We start from the raw sequence: 17,150 nt of genomic DNA, 5'->3' as shown, positions 1-17,150 counted from the left end.
ACATATATACAATGGAATATTACTCAGCCATAAAAAGGAAAGAAATTGGGTCATTTGTAGAGACGTGGATGGATCTAGAGACTGTCATACAGAGTAAGATAAGTCAGAAAGAGAAAAACAAATATCGTATATTAACGCATATATGTGGAACCTAGAAAATGGTACAGATGAACCGGTTTGCAGAGCAGAAATTGAGACACAGATGTAGAGAACAAACATATGGACACCAAGGCAGGAAAGCAGTGGAGGGGCATGGTGTGATGAATTGGGAGATTGGGATTGACATGTATACACTGATGTGTATAAAATGGATGACTGGGCTTCCCTGGTGGCGAAGTGGTTGAGAGTCCGCCTGCCGATGCAGGGGACGTGGGTTCGTGCCCCGGTCCGGGAAGATCCCACATGCTGCGGAGCGGCTAGGCCCATGAGCCATGGCCGCTGAGCCTGCGCTCCGCAACGGGAGAGGCCACAACAGTGAGAGGCCCGTGTACCACAAAAAAAAAAAAAAAAAAAAAAAAAAAAAAGAAAAAAAAAAGGATGACTAATAAGAAAAAATAAATAAATTTTTTTTAAAAATCACACAAATTCTTTCCATCTCCACAGCTGAGATCACATCTGTCTTCCTCCCTCAAGGCTTTTTTGTTTAATTGAAGTATAGTTGATTTACAATATTGTGTTAGTTTCAGGTGTACAGCAAAGTGATTTGGTTTTATATATATATATATATATATATATATATACTTCTAAAATTCTTTTTCATTATAGTTTACTATAAGATATTGAATATAGTTCCCTGTGCTGTACAGTAAGTCCATGTTGTTTATCTATTTTATACTTGGTAGTGTGCATCTGTAAATCCCATACTCCCAATTTATCCCTCCCCGCATTCCCCTTTGGTAACAGTAAGTTTATTTTCTGTTTGTGAGTCTTGTTTCTGTTTTGTAGGTAAGCTCATTTGTACTGTTGTTTAGATTCCACATGTATGTCTCCCTCAAGTCTTTGCTGGCTACTGTGTTCCTTATCTCTCTCTCCTTCCTCTCAGTGTGTGTGTCTGTTCTCTTGGCTGTTTACTTTGTACTGATCATGCCCCACCTTGCACTCGGTTACAGGGGCAGTGGATCTGCCTTGGTCTGAGTGGAGGGGCTTGTTGGCTCAGTCAGCACATAAAGCAAAACTTGATTGTGGTTAAAATTGCCCTTGGAAGTCCTATAAATAGCTCAAGTGTGGTGTATGTGACATTGGATGAACAGCCCTGCTCAGTAACTCATAGGCACCTTAAGCTGAGAATCTATGAAGTAGCATAAAGGTGGGGAGGCCTGCCTGCAGATGTCACCCATCCCATACCATCACAATACAGGGTTTACTACATTCTTGTTTAACAATGAACTGCTGTAATCTCAGTGCATGTCCACATGTGTCTTCATTGTGGGGATGGAGGGCACATGACAGCATCTAGCACAGAGTGGGTACAGATGTTTACTGGATTTGAATCTAAAGCTTGCTTGATCAGATGTGTAATGCACACTAGCCTTTAAGATGTTGTAGGAGAATCTGGTCACCTGTTTCCTCTCTAAGTTGGCATTTACCATTGTTGCCCTCCCTTCTCTTGCCTTGCCTGCCCCCCCCCCCCACTGATTAGCTGTTATTCTCCTTAGGAATTGGTCACACCTCCCCCTAGAGTATATTTTTTATATGAATTATCTATCCAACTAGACTGTATGTTCCTTAACGTGAGGGTATAGATCTTCATGTTTATACTTGTTTACATGGTGCTTATCACAGTGTTTTATGTATAAAACAGGTGCCCCATAAACACACCTGCTCTCTTCACTGATTCCTGTCTCAGTAAACATTTCCTGAGCATCTACTACCTGCCAGGGATACAGAAATGCCCCATGGTGTATCTGAAAGACCTTGAATTAATAAGAGGAAACTGACGTGAAAGAAATGACTGCAAAAACCATAAAGAAAGTTGATCATAGATGAGTTGATTGCGGCAGTCCAGAGTTGGGAAGGGCTACCTCTGTAGTGCACGGGGAAGGAAGGGTTCAGTGAGGAGACGGCACTGGAACTCGGACTCTGCCCACATAGACAATGAGAAAAGGACATTCTAGGCTGAGGAAACAGCATGTTCAAAGGTAGAGGGCAGCAAACCTTTTCTGTAAAGGGCCAGAGGGTAAATATTTTAGGTTTTGGGGCCATAGGGCCTGTGTTACAACTGTCACTGATATGTGGAAGCAGCCACAGACAACACGTAGATAGAATGTGTCCTTGTGTTCCAATAAAACTTTACGGACACCAAAATTTGACACATACAGTTTTCATGTGTTAGCATATGATTATCATTCTTTTGATTTTTTTTTTCCCCCAGCTGTTTAACCATTCAAAGACTATTCTTCACTCATGGGCTGTATCAAAACAAGTGGCACACCAGATTTGGTCCAGGGCTCTAGTCTGGCCTGTGTACAAAAACAGGGAAGAGTGAGATCATACTGCAGGAGCAGAACAGCAGGTACTTAGGTGTGCCCATTCTGATGCCGTGGGTGTGAGATTCTGTATTTCTAACCAGCTCCCAGGTAGTGGTGAGGCTGAGGTCCTCACCTGGAGTAGCAAGGAACTGAAGTATCAGTAGGGTCCCCTTATGCCCCTGATGCTCTTATGGATTCTGTGGGTTTAGGGAAATATAGATGACAATTTTCTTCCTACCAGCTGTTTTCAGTCTGCTTAGAGAGAAGAGATTTATGTAAGTAGAAAGGTAAATGGACCCTCCCAGAGTGAGAATTAAACAGCAGCAGAGCCAGGCAGGAGGTTCCCCAGTGCTGGGTGCAGTGAACTATCCGGTGAGAGGCATGTGGACAGCAGGGTTAAGGCCAGAGGAGCCCCCGTGTGAGCTGGGACTGGGCTCCTTGGCTTCCAGTACATCACGCAGCTTGACGAGGTCCACACATCACCACCTCCACTCGCTTCCTATTGGCATTTCCCCCTTCTTCTGTTGTTTGTCGCTCTGTTATCTTGAGCCTTTCCTGACAACACTTTACACTGAGTGGAGGCTTGGCTTTGAATAGAGCTTCTTGGGTGCGCTGTCCTCCCTCTGAGTGGAAGGGGAGTCCCGGCGGCCTAACTCAGGGACAGGAAGTGTAGCGAGGCTAAGGACAGTCACTCACTTGAAGCTGGGGGACAGGAGCTTAAAAGTCCCCACAGCCGGATGGATGGTGGGCTTAAATGGTAGAGGAGGTAAGTTAGAACACCTGAAGGGAGAGAAATGTTGACACGCTCAGTTTTCTCTGGCGATATCTCCAAACATCCTTCATGTATTACTCGATAGCACTCAGATACTATAAAGCTCTAGAGTATCTTCCTCTAAAGATATAGGAATACCTTGCTGTAGTGCAGGCTCAGAGGCAGAGAGACAATCCTGTGAACTTGATTGATTGTAAAACTAAAAACAAACGACTTTGGCTTTGTACCCTGAGCTGGGGCATCAGCGATGCAGGTTGGTGGTGGTTTGCTTTCCCATTAATCAGTGTTCTGAATCTCTTGCCTCATGACTTTCACTCCTCGATCCTGAATTAGAGACAAGTGTAGCCGGGGCCGGGCCTTGCTTTTAAAAGAGGCCAGTGATCACGTGGAGCAAAATGCTGTAAAAAAGCAGGACCAAAATCAAGTCGGCAACTGACTGGCCACAGGGCCTGTGCTTTGCTGTCCCTCCACGGGGGAGGGGGGTTATGCTGACCCAAGCACACATTCTGGCTGGCCTCTGGTCTTAAGAACTATTAATTTCAGGAGTATTAATTTTGCTAAAAATATTCTGTGGCATTTTATATATATATATATATATATATATATATGATTATACCTAAATATACAAATATAATTATATATAAAAATTTAAAATATATATATATATAATGGGGGGGGGTATGTGCATGTGTACACAGACAGCTTCTCAAGCAAATAGGCCCTGTGGAAATCGCACACCTATGAGACAAATACTGGGAAAATGTGTCTGACAGAGGTAAGGAGCGTGGTGCGGAGAGGGACAGCCACTGGTAGATGCTGCCGTTTGGTGCATCAGACCCGTGGTTCTCCCCAGCTGCACGTTACAGTCACCTGGGAGCTTTCATGTCACCTCAAATGCTGCGTGGGTCTGAGGTGAACCCCGACTTGGTCTTTTCAAGGCTCCCAGGTGATTCTAATGTGCAGTCAGGGCCGAGAGCGCCCGAGTGACATTGACAGTGCCTCCCACTCCCCAAGGGCTGCGTTCTTCCCTGCCAGGATTTGGCCAGCTTAATGACCTTGCGGATGCTCGGATGCTCGATCCGGATGGCAGTTGGGGAAGGATGCATGAGATTTGTGGGTATGTTTGTGGCTTAAAGAATGCACCACTAAATTGAGATTGCTGACAACTCAGGAATATATTAACACAGTTTCAATTTGCTGACCACTTTCTTTCACTTCTGCAGGAAAATGGCTTTGACCCTGAATGCAGAATATCAAAGCAGAGATTCCCAAGCTCTGAAGACTTGCTACATTGTCTTGTTGGGTTTTTCATGTGTTGTCTTAATCTTTGTTTGCAGCACACTAGACACTCCCTCTGACATTGCAATTTTGTACCACCTTTTGAGATAGTGGTGTAAAACTCTGGATATAACCAAATCTAGGCTTGGCATTCCCCTGGTAGAATTCGAATTTCACTGATCTGTGACATTCTCTTAGGATCTAGAAGGAGTCCTCTCTAACCAATCCTGTGAGCTGTCTCTTGTCATGGTATTGGATCACCTGGTATCTTGAAATGAGAAGGGAGGGAAATGTGTGCAGATGACTTTAAAAGTTCTCCTGAGGGCCCCTCATAGAGAGCACACCTGAAAGCTTCTCTTAGCATCTAAGTTTCTTCTCTTTTAATCTTTCAGTACACAAGGGTCTGGATCCCTGACCCCGATGAAGTGTGGCGCTCGGCTGAATTAACCAAGGACTACAAGGAGGGTGAGAAGAGCCTCCAGCTCCGACTGGAAGATGAAACTGTGAGTGCAGTGCTGGGGGTGGGAGTGCAGAGCTCTCCTGAGCAGGGCTGGATGCTACATTGTGGCTAGAGCATGTCCTGCACGTTGGAGCTTCTGAGCCCCTGGCATCCGTTTTGTTGCTGTTGATCATAATGTATGTGAAAGTTTAAACCATGAAGCTGCTGAATGGATGGCCCATTACAAACAAGTGCCCATTGGTGTTAGCAGCTGAGAGATGGCGGGTGACTGAGGCAAGAATCTTCTCCGTGGAGTGGAGGGCACAGGAGGCTTCCCTCCGTGGGGTTGAGGCTCAGTGGGAGGTGAGGGGGAGCCACTTACCATAAGAGCCAGGGCCTGGTACAGTGATTGGAGTACCAGCTGTGGACTCAGCCTGCCTGGGTTGGGATCCTGGCTTGGCCCTTGCTAGCTTTGTGCCCTTGAGCAAGTTAGCCATTTTTCTGTGCCTATTACTTCATCTGTGACATGGGGGTGATAGTTTGTCTAGGGAGCTCCTTAGAATAAAGTGAGTTACTATGTGGCATGTACTTAGAGTCGTGCCTGGCACGTAAGCGCTCATTACATGTTATTTGCTCCAGTGAGTGTTTTTTTTTTTTTTTTTCTTTTTTTGGCTGCGTTGGGTCTTCGGTGCTGCGTGCAGCTCCTTAGAATAAAGTGAGCCAGTATGTGGCATGTACTTAGAGTCGTGCCTGGCACGTAAGCTGGGTCTTCGTTGCTGCGTGCAGGCTTTCTCTAGTTGAGGCAAGCGAGAGCTACTCTTCGTTGCAGTGCGCGGGCTTCTCATCGCGGTAGCTTCTCTTGTTGCGGAGCACGGGCTCTAGGCGCGTGGGCTTCAGTAGCTGTCACGCATGGGCTTAGTTGCTTCGCGGCATGTGGGATCTTCCCGGACCAGGGCTCGAACCCGTGTCCCCTGCATTGGCAGGCAGATTCTTAACCACTGCGACACCAGGGAAGCCCCGAGAGTTTTTTCATTAGTTGATTTTCAGGTGGTTTCGCTCAAAAGGAAAACAAGGTAGTAACCAGGAAATTGTATTCCTTCTAGAAGATCTGATTCAGTTTCCCTTTTCATGAGCCTTTTGTCACTACCCTTCCCTGTGATTTGTGCATTTCACAAATATTTGAAGGCTTGCACTGTGCTGGTCATGGGGGTTTATGGGTGATCGGTTGTGGCCCTGCCATTTGTGGGAGCTCAGTGCTGGAGGGCTCAGTGAACGTGAACACAGAAATACGGGAAAGAGCCTAAGCAGGCTGCAGTAGGCACGGAAGCAGTAGACCAGGTACAGGAGGAAAGTGAGGAGGGAGCTGAGGTGAGGGTGTCCGGGGAGGGGCTGTGGAAAGGAGCCAGCATTGAAGACTCGGGCCCGGGTGGGCTGAGGGGAGCGTCCCTGGCAGGAGTTGTGCGCCAAAGCCCCGAGGCCTCAGTGTGTCCCCTTTGAGAGTGTGGAAGGAAGGGAGGCCAGTGCACCTGGAAGCCACTGCAGAAGGGGACAGACGGGGACAGCCTGAGGCTGAGCTTGCAGGTCGTGCATGCAGGGTTTACAGTAGGGGGGACTGGGAGATGGACAGGCTTTGAACCAAGTGGCCAAAAAAATCAAGATTTGGCTTTGGGATGGGTCAGGTTTGAGGGGCTGCAGAGCAGGCCTGGCCTGGAGTGATTATTGCCTCTCTGTGAACTGCGGGAGCACTGAAAGTTTGTCCCCCATCACTTAGCCTTTGATCATTTACTGTCTTACTGTTCTTCCTTCTTCCAAGCTCTTTGGTCCTGTCTTTTTAGGTAGTAATGACCTGCTTGAGAAATGGACCTTGTCTTAATGCTTTGCTCACATGTACTAACAGTGGTTGGTGATTAACACATTGATTAGTAGGAAGGTTGAACGTCTTCCCCCTCCTAACTTCTGTTTTGTGTCAACTTCGAGCACATCCCTTGGTAAACCTGGGACAGTGAGTTGGTTAGTTTGTTAAAAGTTGTTTACACTAAGGTGTGCTCACCTCCCCTTCCCCTTCCTGGCAGGCAGACTTTGCCAGCCTCCTCTTGGTTTTGAGGTGAGAAACAAAATTCCCAACAGATGGAATCACGTTTACCATGTTGAATAACTTTCCACCCCACGCCCCAAACAAAATAAAATTAGTTCACCCACGTGAATGGTGTATCTTCCACTCCAGCAGATTTCATTTCAGTTGATCTTGTAAGTGGGTGGGTGTTTTTTTTTAAGAGTCGTACGGAGGGAGGGTCTGCTGTGTTGCTAAAACAGAGCAGATGCTTGCCTCCCCAGTGGAGAATGAGTTCTGCCCTGCGTGACTAATCCTGGCGGCTGCCCAGGGCCCCTCTCCTGCCTCCTCCCCTGCTACACGGCCATCAGCTGTAATCAGAAGAGATGGCTGGGGCTGGAGGTTAGCAGTTCTGGAGAAATAATGGGCTCTGAGCATCGGACTCTGTCCAGGTCGCTCGTGGGCTGTGGTTTGTCCACTGCTGGCTCTGAGCTGTCATTAGGAGCGACTCAGCTGAGCTGTGGACCAGAGGCAGGAGAACAGAAGTTGGATGGCTGGACTCTGGATGTTTGAAGAATCTCCTCTGTAGCTAAAAGCATCCTTGATGTACCAGGTTGGCTGAAAAATCCACCCCGGAGTCTCTTTCCCCACCTTCTGCCCCTCCCTCTGAAGTCCAATAGTGTGGGTTTAACTGTATCAGCAAAGGTTGAAAATAAACTAGTTCTCTTCTAAAACAATAAAGTTCTTAACCTATGGCTTCTACCTTAGCAGTAAGTAACCTGTGTGCTCTGCTCTGTTCAAGGTGGTCAGGCCCCCCCCCCCGCAGTGTTCCTCTATAGATGTTTCTTTTCCCCTGTTGCTTTGCTTGCTTCTTATTTATTTGTTTATTTATTTGGGTAAAATATACAAAACATAAAATTTGCCGTGTCAACCGTTTTTAAGTGCACAGTTCAGTGGCATGAAATACTTACCCATTGTTGTGCAACCATCACCACCATCCATCTCCGAGCTCTTTTCATCTTGCAAAACTGAAAGTCTGTACCCATTGAATACTAACTCCCTATTTCCCCCTTTCCCTGCAGCCCCTGGTAATCCCCGTTGACCTTTGTCTCTGAGTTGGATTCTTCTAGGTACCTCAGAGAAGTGGAATCATATAATACTTGTCCTTTTGTGTCTGGATTGTTTCAGACCAATATAAGATGTTTTCTGTTTAAGCCAATGAGAAGATGGGAAACTTCTTGGGGGAAAAGCATCATGTCTTCTCTTTTTCTCCCCACGGCTGTGAAGGGTGCAAGGTATCTAGGTGTGCCAACCCTTAGCACAGTACCCTGTTTAGACTGGGTAAAGCACCTCAGTGTATGCAGACCTTGGTGATAAATGCAGCTACCTAATTCTTTGTGCGGCGTGGAGCTCTGCCTGGCAGACCTTCTCTCAGTTGCCCCCACTTCCCTTATAAACTGCTCAGCTCCTGCCCTCTACTGGCAGGGAAAACTCTCCCCGTTTCCATGGTTTTGCGTTTAAATTCTGTTTTTCCAAACAAGTTTGTATCCCATGTCCAGGGCGAGTACTCCCTGTGTCCAAGGCCCTGGCAGTGTTCATGAGCGAGAGGAAGATGGGGAGATGTGAGCTGTAAGAAGAGCAACGTGCTCTATCTGTGTCTCTGCATATCCAAGCCTGCTAATGTTTCTGGGGCCAGGGCAAGAATGGGGATGTAGCTTATGTCTGTTTAAATATTAAAAGCATCTTTTATCAAAATTATTTAGGTAAATCTGACATTTCTAATTCTTGAAAAAATAAAGCGTTTAATATATTAAAAAGAAGCACTTGAATCTCTACTATTCGGTCTCCATCTAGCTGCCAGTATAAAGAACTGCTACCTTGCATTGGACATGTCATGTCTGTACCTACATATAAACAAATTTAAGAGGAATGTGACTTGTTCAGTACTGCAGAGTGTTCCTCCTAAGCCAGGTTGGCAGTGGTTGCAAATACTGTACTAATTTGTGAGCACCTCTGAAACCACAATTAGAATGTGCAGAGAAGCAAGGCATTGGATATTCGGCCCGACTGGGAACCGGTGTTTCATTATGTGAGAATGTTTTTTGCATTTGTGCTATCTGGAAGGAAGGATTAACAAGCTAATTTGTCTTTCCTTTCATCTAAACGTCTTTGCTGCCCAGTGCCTCCCCACGCTCCAAAGCAGTGTCTGTCTGTGACATTGGTGATGTTATAGCCCACCACCCTTCAAGGTGCCTGGACACATTTGTCTTATTTCAAGGACACAGGGCAAGAGGTGTGCAGAAGCATTTCCCTGGGGCCTGACAGCGTTCGTCACAAGAGTGTATGTTGAGGGTTGCAGATCTCACTGTGTCAGCACTGAACGCTGATCCCAGGTGACAGAGGTACCATGTGTTCTTTAATAAGGTTATATTTTGCATTTGTGATGTTGGAGCCCTTTAAGATGCATGGTCCAGGGAAGGGCCCCTCTTGCCCAGGTCTAAGGATGGTACCAAACTTATCAGGGTATTATAGCGAGGAAAGAGCAAACATGGTTCTTCAAGTCAAGAAGCGACAGACTCGCAGAAGAGCTCGGACTGTTGTCCTTGCACGTTGGTGTACTCAGACCACATACCTTGAGAGTGGTCACAGAGCTCACATAAACCCCGTGCAGATTAAGTGCCAGCTGCATGTACATCTGGCAAAACCAAAGAGCTAAGAATATTTGGTAATACTTCTCTGGTACCAGTAAAGCCTCTTAGTGCATGTGACTTTATTTCTTTTTTCTTTTTGTTTTACTGGTTTTTCTGTTCTTTCTTACTTTCATATTGGTTTATGGGTCGTCTAATACTTTTGATCTTTATCTTTGTTTTGTTCTCAATTGCTCAGTAATACACCATTGAGACAGTATTACACTTTGTTGATTGGATGGCAAGGATAATATGGAAGACAATATTTATATTGTACATATGCAAAAAAAGTTTCCTTAAAGTTATAAAATAACACATTGCATATAAATATCTATTGGTAATATTGTTACCAATACAATTAGTTATCTTGTCTACAGTGGTATTATTTTTAATTAATATATTGTAAAATACACGTAACATAAAGTTTACCGTCTTCACCATTTTTAAGAGTACAGTCCAGTGGCATTAAGTACGTTTACATTGTTGTGCAATCATCACTACCATCCATCTCCAGATGGATCTCTGTTACTTAGTTATTATCATTGACCTCTTCCCCTGCTGTATTCATGATCTTTTCCATCAGTTAGGATATTTTGCCTGGCTGCTTCTGCTTAGAGGTTGGTGAAGCAGTGATATTTGCCCCCAAGGGACACTTGGCAATGTCTGGATACATTTTTGGTTGTCATGACTGAGGAGGGAGGTCTGCCATTGGCATCTAGTGATAGGTAGAGAGCAGGGATGTTGTTAAGAGGACCCTCCCCCAAAGAAACAACTATCAGTCCTAAATGAAAACAGTGCCAAAGTTGAGAAACCCTGGTTTAAGCCTGTAGAGGAAATGGTCCTGGACTCGCCATTGCTGAAAGACACCATGTTAAAAGCTAAACTTTTATAACTCCGTATTCTAACAGAATGTGTAAATTGTTTTCCTCAAAATAAATTGAAATCAAAAGATTATTTCTGACTTCACATTTTTATGCTGCTGTAATTTTGTTTATAAGTTAAACTTCTTAATTGCCTATTTTCATTTATGTTTTTTTTCCTTTAATTACTTGCATCACCATTCATTCATTATTCATTCATTAGAAACAGTTATTATTGAGCAATTATTATATGCCAGAGTCTGGTTATACAGCAGTGAAAATGGTACATCTGTACCTTTCTGGAGCTTTCAGTCTAACTTATAATGAATGTAATACATACACAAATATAGGCTTTAGAATATGAAAATTTCAAGGCCAAGAATCTTTAGAAATCCATTAGAAACATGGTAAGGTGCTTGACTCTACCCCACTGCTCCCTGTGTCTTCACTCCCCAACCCCACACACTTTTTTGAAACCCCCTTGGGCAGCTACCTTGGAGTTTCTTGCTGACTTACTAAAGCAGGAATGCTTACCATGGTAGAGGTGGCATGCAAACATTCTACCATGGTTCTCAGCCCCCTTGCAGGTCATGTGGGACCCCATGATTACTTCCGTCCAGAGAGCTCTAGGTAGAATTCCTGTCTATCACTTCCAGGCAAAAGCATAGAAGAGCCTGTGGGAGTTTGCCAATGCTCTCTTCTTCCTCTGCCTGGTGACAGTGGAGTCCACGTGTTAATGTCTGGTTGACCTTGTGGAGCAGAGCTTCCATCCCATCCAGACTTGGGTACCTAGCATGAATGAGAGAGAAACCTTTGTGACACTGAGCCGCTGAGATTTCAGGGTTAATTTGTTATTTCTTCATAACCTGACTGACCCTTCCTAACTAAGAAGTTCACATGAGTCACAGAGTATTTTATTTTTCAAGTAATTGCATGCCTGTGCTTAGGCCTGGGCTAAGTGATATGAGGTGAAGAATAAGAAGGTTCTTTTTAAGAAGCATGATCTTTTTGGAGACTGGAGAAGATGGAGCTGTAAGATTTAAACACAACTATCACAGAATAAGACACGGCAGAGCATTCATTAAGTGAATGTTTTTTGTGTTCGTTTAGGACATAATGTAAACTGGACTTTTAGTATGTGTTAAGTGAACTTGGAGCCACACACTTGCTATTACAGTAAGTGTAAGTGGATTCAAGCTTTGAGGTCTCCTATTTTCCAGGAGGATAGCTCAGAAAGAGAACACAGAAGAGAACACACCCACATCCACTGACCTAAGTACTTTAGACCAATAAAGTTGGAAGGGCCCTTAAAGATTGTTGGGACCGGTCCTCCCATCTTACAATTAGGGAAGCTGTTGTCTGTGGAAATGAAGTGATGGATGACTCAACACCTCAGAGCAATTAAGTTCAGTGGTTCTGAAGTTTGGCTGCGTGATAGAAACCCCTGAGGAGCTAAAAAATTTTTGCAAAGCTCCAGCACAGCCAGACTTCTTAAATCAGAGTTTGGGGATGGGACACAGCATAGTATCTTTTTGCAAGCTCCTCATGGGATTCCAAGGTGCAGGAAGGGTTGAGAGCCACTGCTTTAGTTGTCAGCCAGGACTTGAATACAGGGTTTAACTCCTAGTCGGTCTCCATTTCTGTGAGCCATGTGGCACCTCAGGGTCAGCACCAACTGCTTGCCTGCTGTTAACTCTATTTTTTTTTTTTTTTTTTTTTTTTTGCGGTACGTAGGCCTCTCACTCTTGTGGCCTCTCCCGTTGCGGAGCACAGGCTCCGGACGCGCAGGCTCAGCGGCCATGGCTCACGGGCCCAGCCGCTCCGCGGCATGTGGGATCTTCCCGGACTGGGGCACGAACCCGTGTCCCCTGCATCGGCAGGCGGACTCTCAACCACTGCGCCACCAGGGAAGCCCCTGTTAACTCTATTTTTAACAGCTTATCTTTTCTCTAGATCTTCTGCTTCTATGGGTAGATAAAGGAAACTTGTTTCTCCTACTCTACCATATATGCTGAATAGTAGCTCCAAATCTTTGTGTTGGGATTTGTCATTTGAAGATGTTTTTATGATTATGTTCTCTTGCTGTGGTACCATGTAACATGGACATGAGTTGAGGTATGGGAGAGGTCATGGAAAGATCAGACATTTCATTCAACTGGTATTTTTCAGCACCTACTAAGCATTATAGAATCACAGATCTACTGAGTTTAGAGCAATCTAGACCAACACTCTCCAAGAGAACATTGTGCTACAGTGGCATGTTCTCTGTCTGTATTGTCCAGAGTGGCAGTCACTAGCCACATGTGGCTGTTGGGCCCTTGAAATGTGGCTAGCATGAGAGACTGAAGTTTTAATCATATTTAACTTTAATGAATTCAATTTAAATAACCATCTATTGGCAAGTGCAGGTCTAGACCAATCCTTTACCTTATGCCACCCTCTATATTCTCAAGTGTTGTCCAGTATCATTTGCTAGATGGTGACCAATTGGAGACGCCCACCTGTTCCTGATTCCCAGCTCCTGGCCTTGGAGAGGAGAGGGTCCACTCCAGGTGTGTGACCGAGCATTAATTTTGTGAAGGGTGTTAACATTCAGCCTCCTCTTTACCTCCAAAGGCCCAGTTATTATGTAGTGAAGTCTTTTGTGCAGAAAGTTCAATGTCTCTGATCGTGTCACAAACCCTTTAATTTCAAATAAAACCATATTAACCGTAAGTGTTCAGCCCTAGCAGCGCTGTTAGAATCAAATACCTGTTAGAGAAAACAATGTGTTCTTAAGGCTCTCATTCCCTCCCTCCCTTGCCCTGGATATACACAACCCCAGAAGTCTGTAGTTTCAGAATGCTGAGCTTGCAGCTCTCACTTCTTTGCTGCTGCTCTGGGCATTTTTATTCCTTATCAATTTTACCGTAACCAGTACCATTGGCTTATTTTTGGACCATGTTTTCACAAAACTGCCTATGCCTTTCCCTCCACGCGCTTGGGGGAGAGTCTTTTGAGGGGAGATTCATCTAGGAAAATATGGAATGCCAGCATTTCTGCCTCAGGGTTTAAAGGTACCAGGCTCAGGTCCCAGCTTTCTGATGTGAAAAATGAGGGGTTGTCTGGGGGAGCTCTGTGGCTCTGCACCTGGCTGTCTCTGTGCTGCTTACCAGGGAGGCGGGGTGGAGAGCCATGCGGGAGACCAGAGCGGACACGCTCCTGCTGGGCAGGGGGCCATCCGCATTGGGAAGTCTTTCAGAGGGCTCAGGGAGGAATGTCTGGTTAGAGTCTCAGTGACACCACCCACTCTGCTGGAGATGAAGGGGGTGAGGGAGCAATTCTAGAGCAACAGTCTCCATTTCCCCCTTGTTTCCCACCTCTTGGAAATTTTATCTGCATCTTCATGATAGTTGTTTGCTGGTCTCCTGTATGAAGTAAGTTTGATAAGAATAAAAGAGCTTTTTCACAGAAAGAAAAGAGCCTTGATTAATATTTTAAAAATCCCAACAACAGGAAACTGTACAAAAGAAAACCTCACTAACACAGGTAACCATCGATATTTTGTTGGGATGTTATTCCAGTCAGACTTTAATATACAGTTTTAAATAAATGCAATCCTATTATAGATTTCATTCTGTAACATGCCTTTTGTTAGATGCAGCAGAATGCTGTGGGTAGCTGCCTGACCCGTAAATATTGGTCTGTGTCGTGCTTTACTTCTGTATTTACAGCTTCGGGAATTGATACATTTGCTCATTTGTAAGATTGTCTCCTGGGGCCAAGGAAGAATATATTTATGAAAAATTCTGACAAGGTGTTGCCACCTGCCCTCCAGAAAAGTTAAATCAGTCTGAACCCTTTTTGCCCACACCCGTCCTGGGTGTCAGTTTTTTTTTTTTTTTTTTTTTTTGGGGGTATGCGGGCCTCCCTCTGTTGTGGCCTCTCCCGTTGCGGGGCACAGGCTCCGGACGCGCAGGCTCAGCGGCCATGGCTCACGGGCCCAGCCGCTCCGCGGCACGTGGGATCCTCCCAGACCGGGGCGTGAACCCGGTTCCCCTGCATCGGCAGGCGGACGCGCAACCACTGCGCCACCAGGGAAGCCCCTTCTTATTGGTTTTATTTCTCTTTTTTCATTTAATTTTTATTTTCTTATTGGTTGGTTGTTTTCTTTTTTCATTTAATTTTTATTTTTTTCATCTAAAATTTATTTTAATAAGAGGGAGAATAGAACATGGACTCAATTTCTTTTTCCTAAATGGCTGCAAGTTTACCTACCACTACTGAAAAATCCCTTTTAACTTTTATTTGCTATTTTAATGTCATCATGAATAAATTGCCCATATGTGCTTGCATTTATTTCTGGACCTACTATTATGTTTCATTTATCTGTCTATTTTAACACCATTACCACAGTACTTTAATTTAAACCAATGCCATAGTAGCTTTAATAATATACCTTAATATCTGGTAGTACAAGTCCCTCTAAAAGTGGGACAGGAGAGAGCACTGAAAGACTTGTATAGAATAGCGATTCTTAAAATATGATCCATAGGGACTTCCCTCGTGGCGCAGTGGTTAAGAATCTGCCTGCCAATGCAGGAGACACGGGTTTGATCCCTGGTCCGGGAAGATCCCACATGCCGCGGAGCAGCTAAGCCCATGCGCCACAACTACTGAGCCTGTGCTTTAGAGTCCATGAGCCACGACTACTGAGCCTGCGCCACAACTACTGACACCTGCGCGCCTAGAGCCCATGCTCCGCCACAAGAGAAGCCACCACAATGAGAAGCCTATGCACCACAAGGAAGAGTAGCCCCCGCTCGCTGTAACTAGAGAAAGCCTGCATGCAGCAACGAAGACCCAACACAGCCAGAAATAAATAATTAATTTTAAAAAAATGATCCATAGGCCACCTTTACAGAACTACATGGGGATTTTTAACAACTGATATTCCTGGTCCCTGCCAAAGAGCTCCTGAACATAAGTTGTGTTGAGGAAACTTATTTATTTATTTACTTACTTACCTAGCTAGCTAGCTGTGCCGGGTCTTACTTGTGGCATGTGGGACCTTTAGTTGCGGCATGTGAACTCTTAGTTGCGGCATGTGGGATCTAGTTCCCTGACCAGGGATCAAACCTGGGCCCCCTGTATTGGGAGTGCAGAGTCTTAGCCACTGGACCACCAGGGAAGTCCCAAGGAAACTCTTTTTACAAGCTCTCAGATGATTTTTAAGAACACCATAAGAAACTTAACACTCAGATAAAACATGGTAAGCAACAGTCAAGTTCCTTCTGTTTAAATGTTAAAGAACACTACCTTTTTATTAATTACATCTTTTTTCACACACGTGCGCGCGCACACACACACACACTGTATTTTATTTTTACAAGAGATAAACTGACACCAAGCACTGTAAATCGATGACCACAACAAAAGCAACAATGATTGCAATTACCAAACATGAAACACACTCATACTATGTCATAATATTGACATTCACGCTAGTAATCCTCCAATGTAACACCTCCTTTACGGGGCACGAACCTGCGTCCCCTGCATTGGCAGGCGGATTCTCAACAACTGCGCCACCAAGGAAGCCCAGAGATTTTTTTAAAAATTCAAATAGAAAGTCACAAAAATTATAATCATCTTCATCAGTTCACTCAGTCCCATGTAATTAATTTTTTTTTCATCGTGATCTTTGTTAGCACTTTTATGAATTCATCAGTTTTCCATTAGAGTTCTGAAAATGCTTATTCATTCAGTTCAGCAGTATAGTCAGTTACCAGAAACCTGTACTTGTCAGAGTCTTTTCCATGAATTCCTTGAAGATGAAACCCTTTTATAGGAACATATTTGCAAAAGCATCAGAGTCACCCAGAACTGTCTGTAAATTACAAAACACTTAAAAATGACCATGGTTAAAGATTTGATGAAAGTTCATAATAATGCAATTGACAAGGATATTTAGTTATTTCTGAGATATACATTTTTAAGTAATAGCTAGAATTATGATATAACATTATACCAGAACATATAAGATTATTAGAAATTTCATGTAATGCCTGAAACATTTATATTAACATTTCCATACAAATAACCCAAAGAAAGTTTACTATTAGTTTTTTGTTGTTGTTTCTTTGTTTGTTTGTTTATACTACAGGTTCTTATTGGTCATCAGTTTTATACACATCAGTGTATACATGTCAATCCCAGTTGCCCAATTCAGCACACCACCATCCCCACCCCCCCACGGTTTTCCCCCCTTGGTGTCCATATGTTTGTTCTCTACATCTGTGTCTCAACTTCTGCCATGCAAACCGGCTAATCTGTACCATTTTTCTAGGTTCCACATACATGCGTTAATATACGATGTTTGTTTTTCTCTTTCTGACTTACTTCACTCTGTATGACAGTCTCTAGATCCATCCATGTCTCAACAAATAACTCAATTTCGTTCCTTTTTATGGCTGAGTAATATTCCATTGTATTATATGTACCACAACTTCTTTATCCATTTGTCTGTCGATGGGCATTTAGGTTGCTTCCATGACCTGGCTATTGTAAAGAGTGCTGCAATGAACATTGGGGTGCATGTGTCTTTTTGAATTATG

The 17,150-nt window shown here is 44.3% G+C and overlaps 1 protein-coding gene across 1 annotated transcript in view; it reads left to right on the top strand.

Annotated features, from left to right (window-relative positions):
* Positions 1–17,150, top strand: part of MYO5B (myosin VB) — a 324,120-nt gene that overhangs the window by 129,760 nt on the left and 177,210 nt on the right. Inside the window, exon 2 of the mRNA XM_028479944.2 lies at positions 4,911–5,021. Within this exon, the coding sequence (XP_028335745.1) occupies positions 4,911–5,021 (111 nt within the window). The remainder of the gene's footprint in view (positions 1–4,910; positions 5,022–17,150) is intronic.

This window comes from Physeter macrocephalus, chromosome 19, assembly GCF_002837175.3.
Source record: "Physeter macrocephalus isolate SW-GA chromosome 19, ASM283717v5, whole genome shotgun sequence".
Lineage (NCBI taxonomy): Eukaryota > Metazoa > Chordata > Mammalia > Artiodactyla > Physeteridae > Physeter > Physeter macrocephalus.
This window is presented reverse-complemented; position numbering and strand designations above follow the sequence as displayed.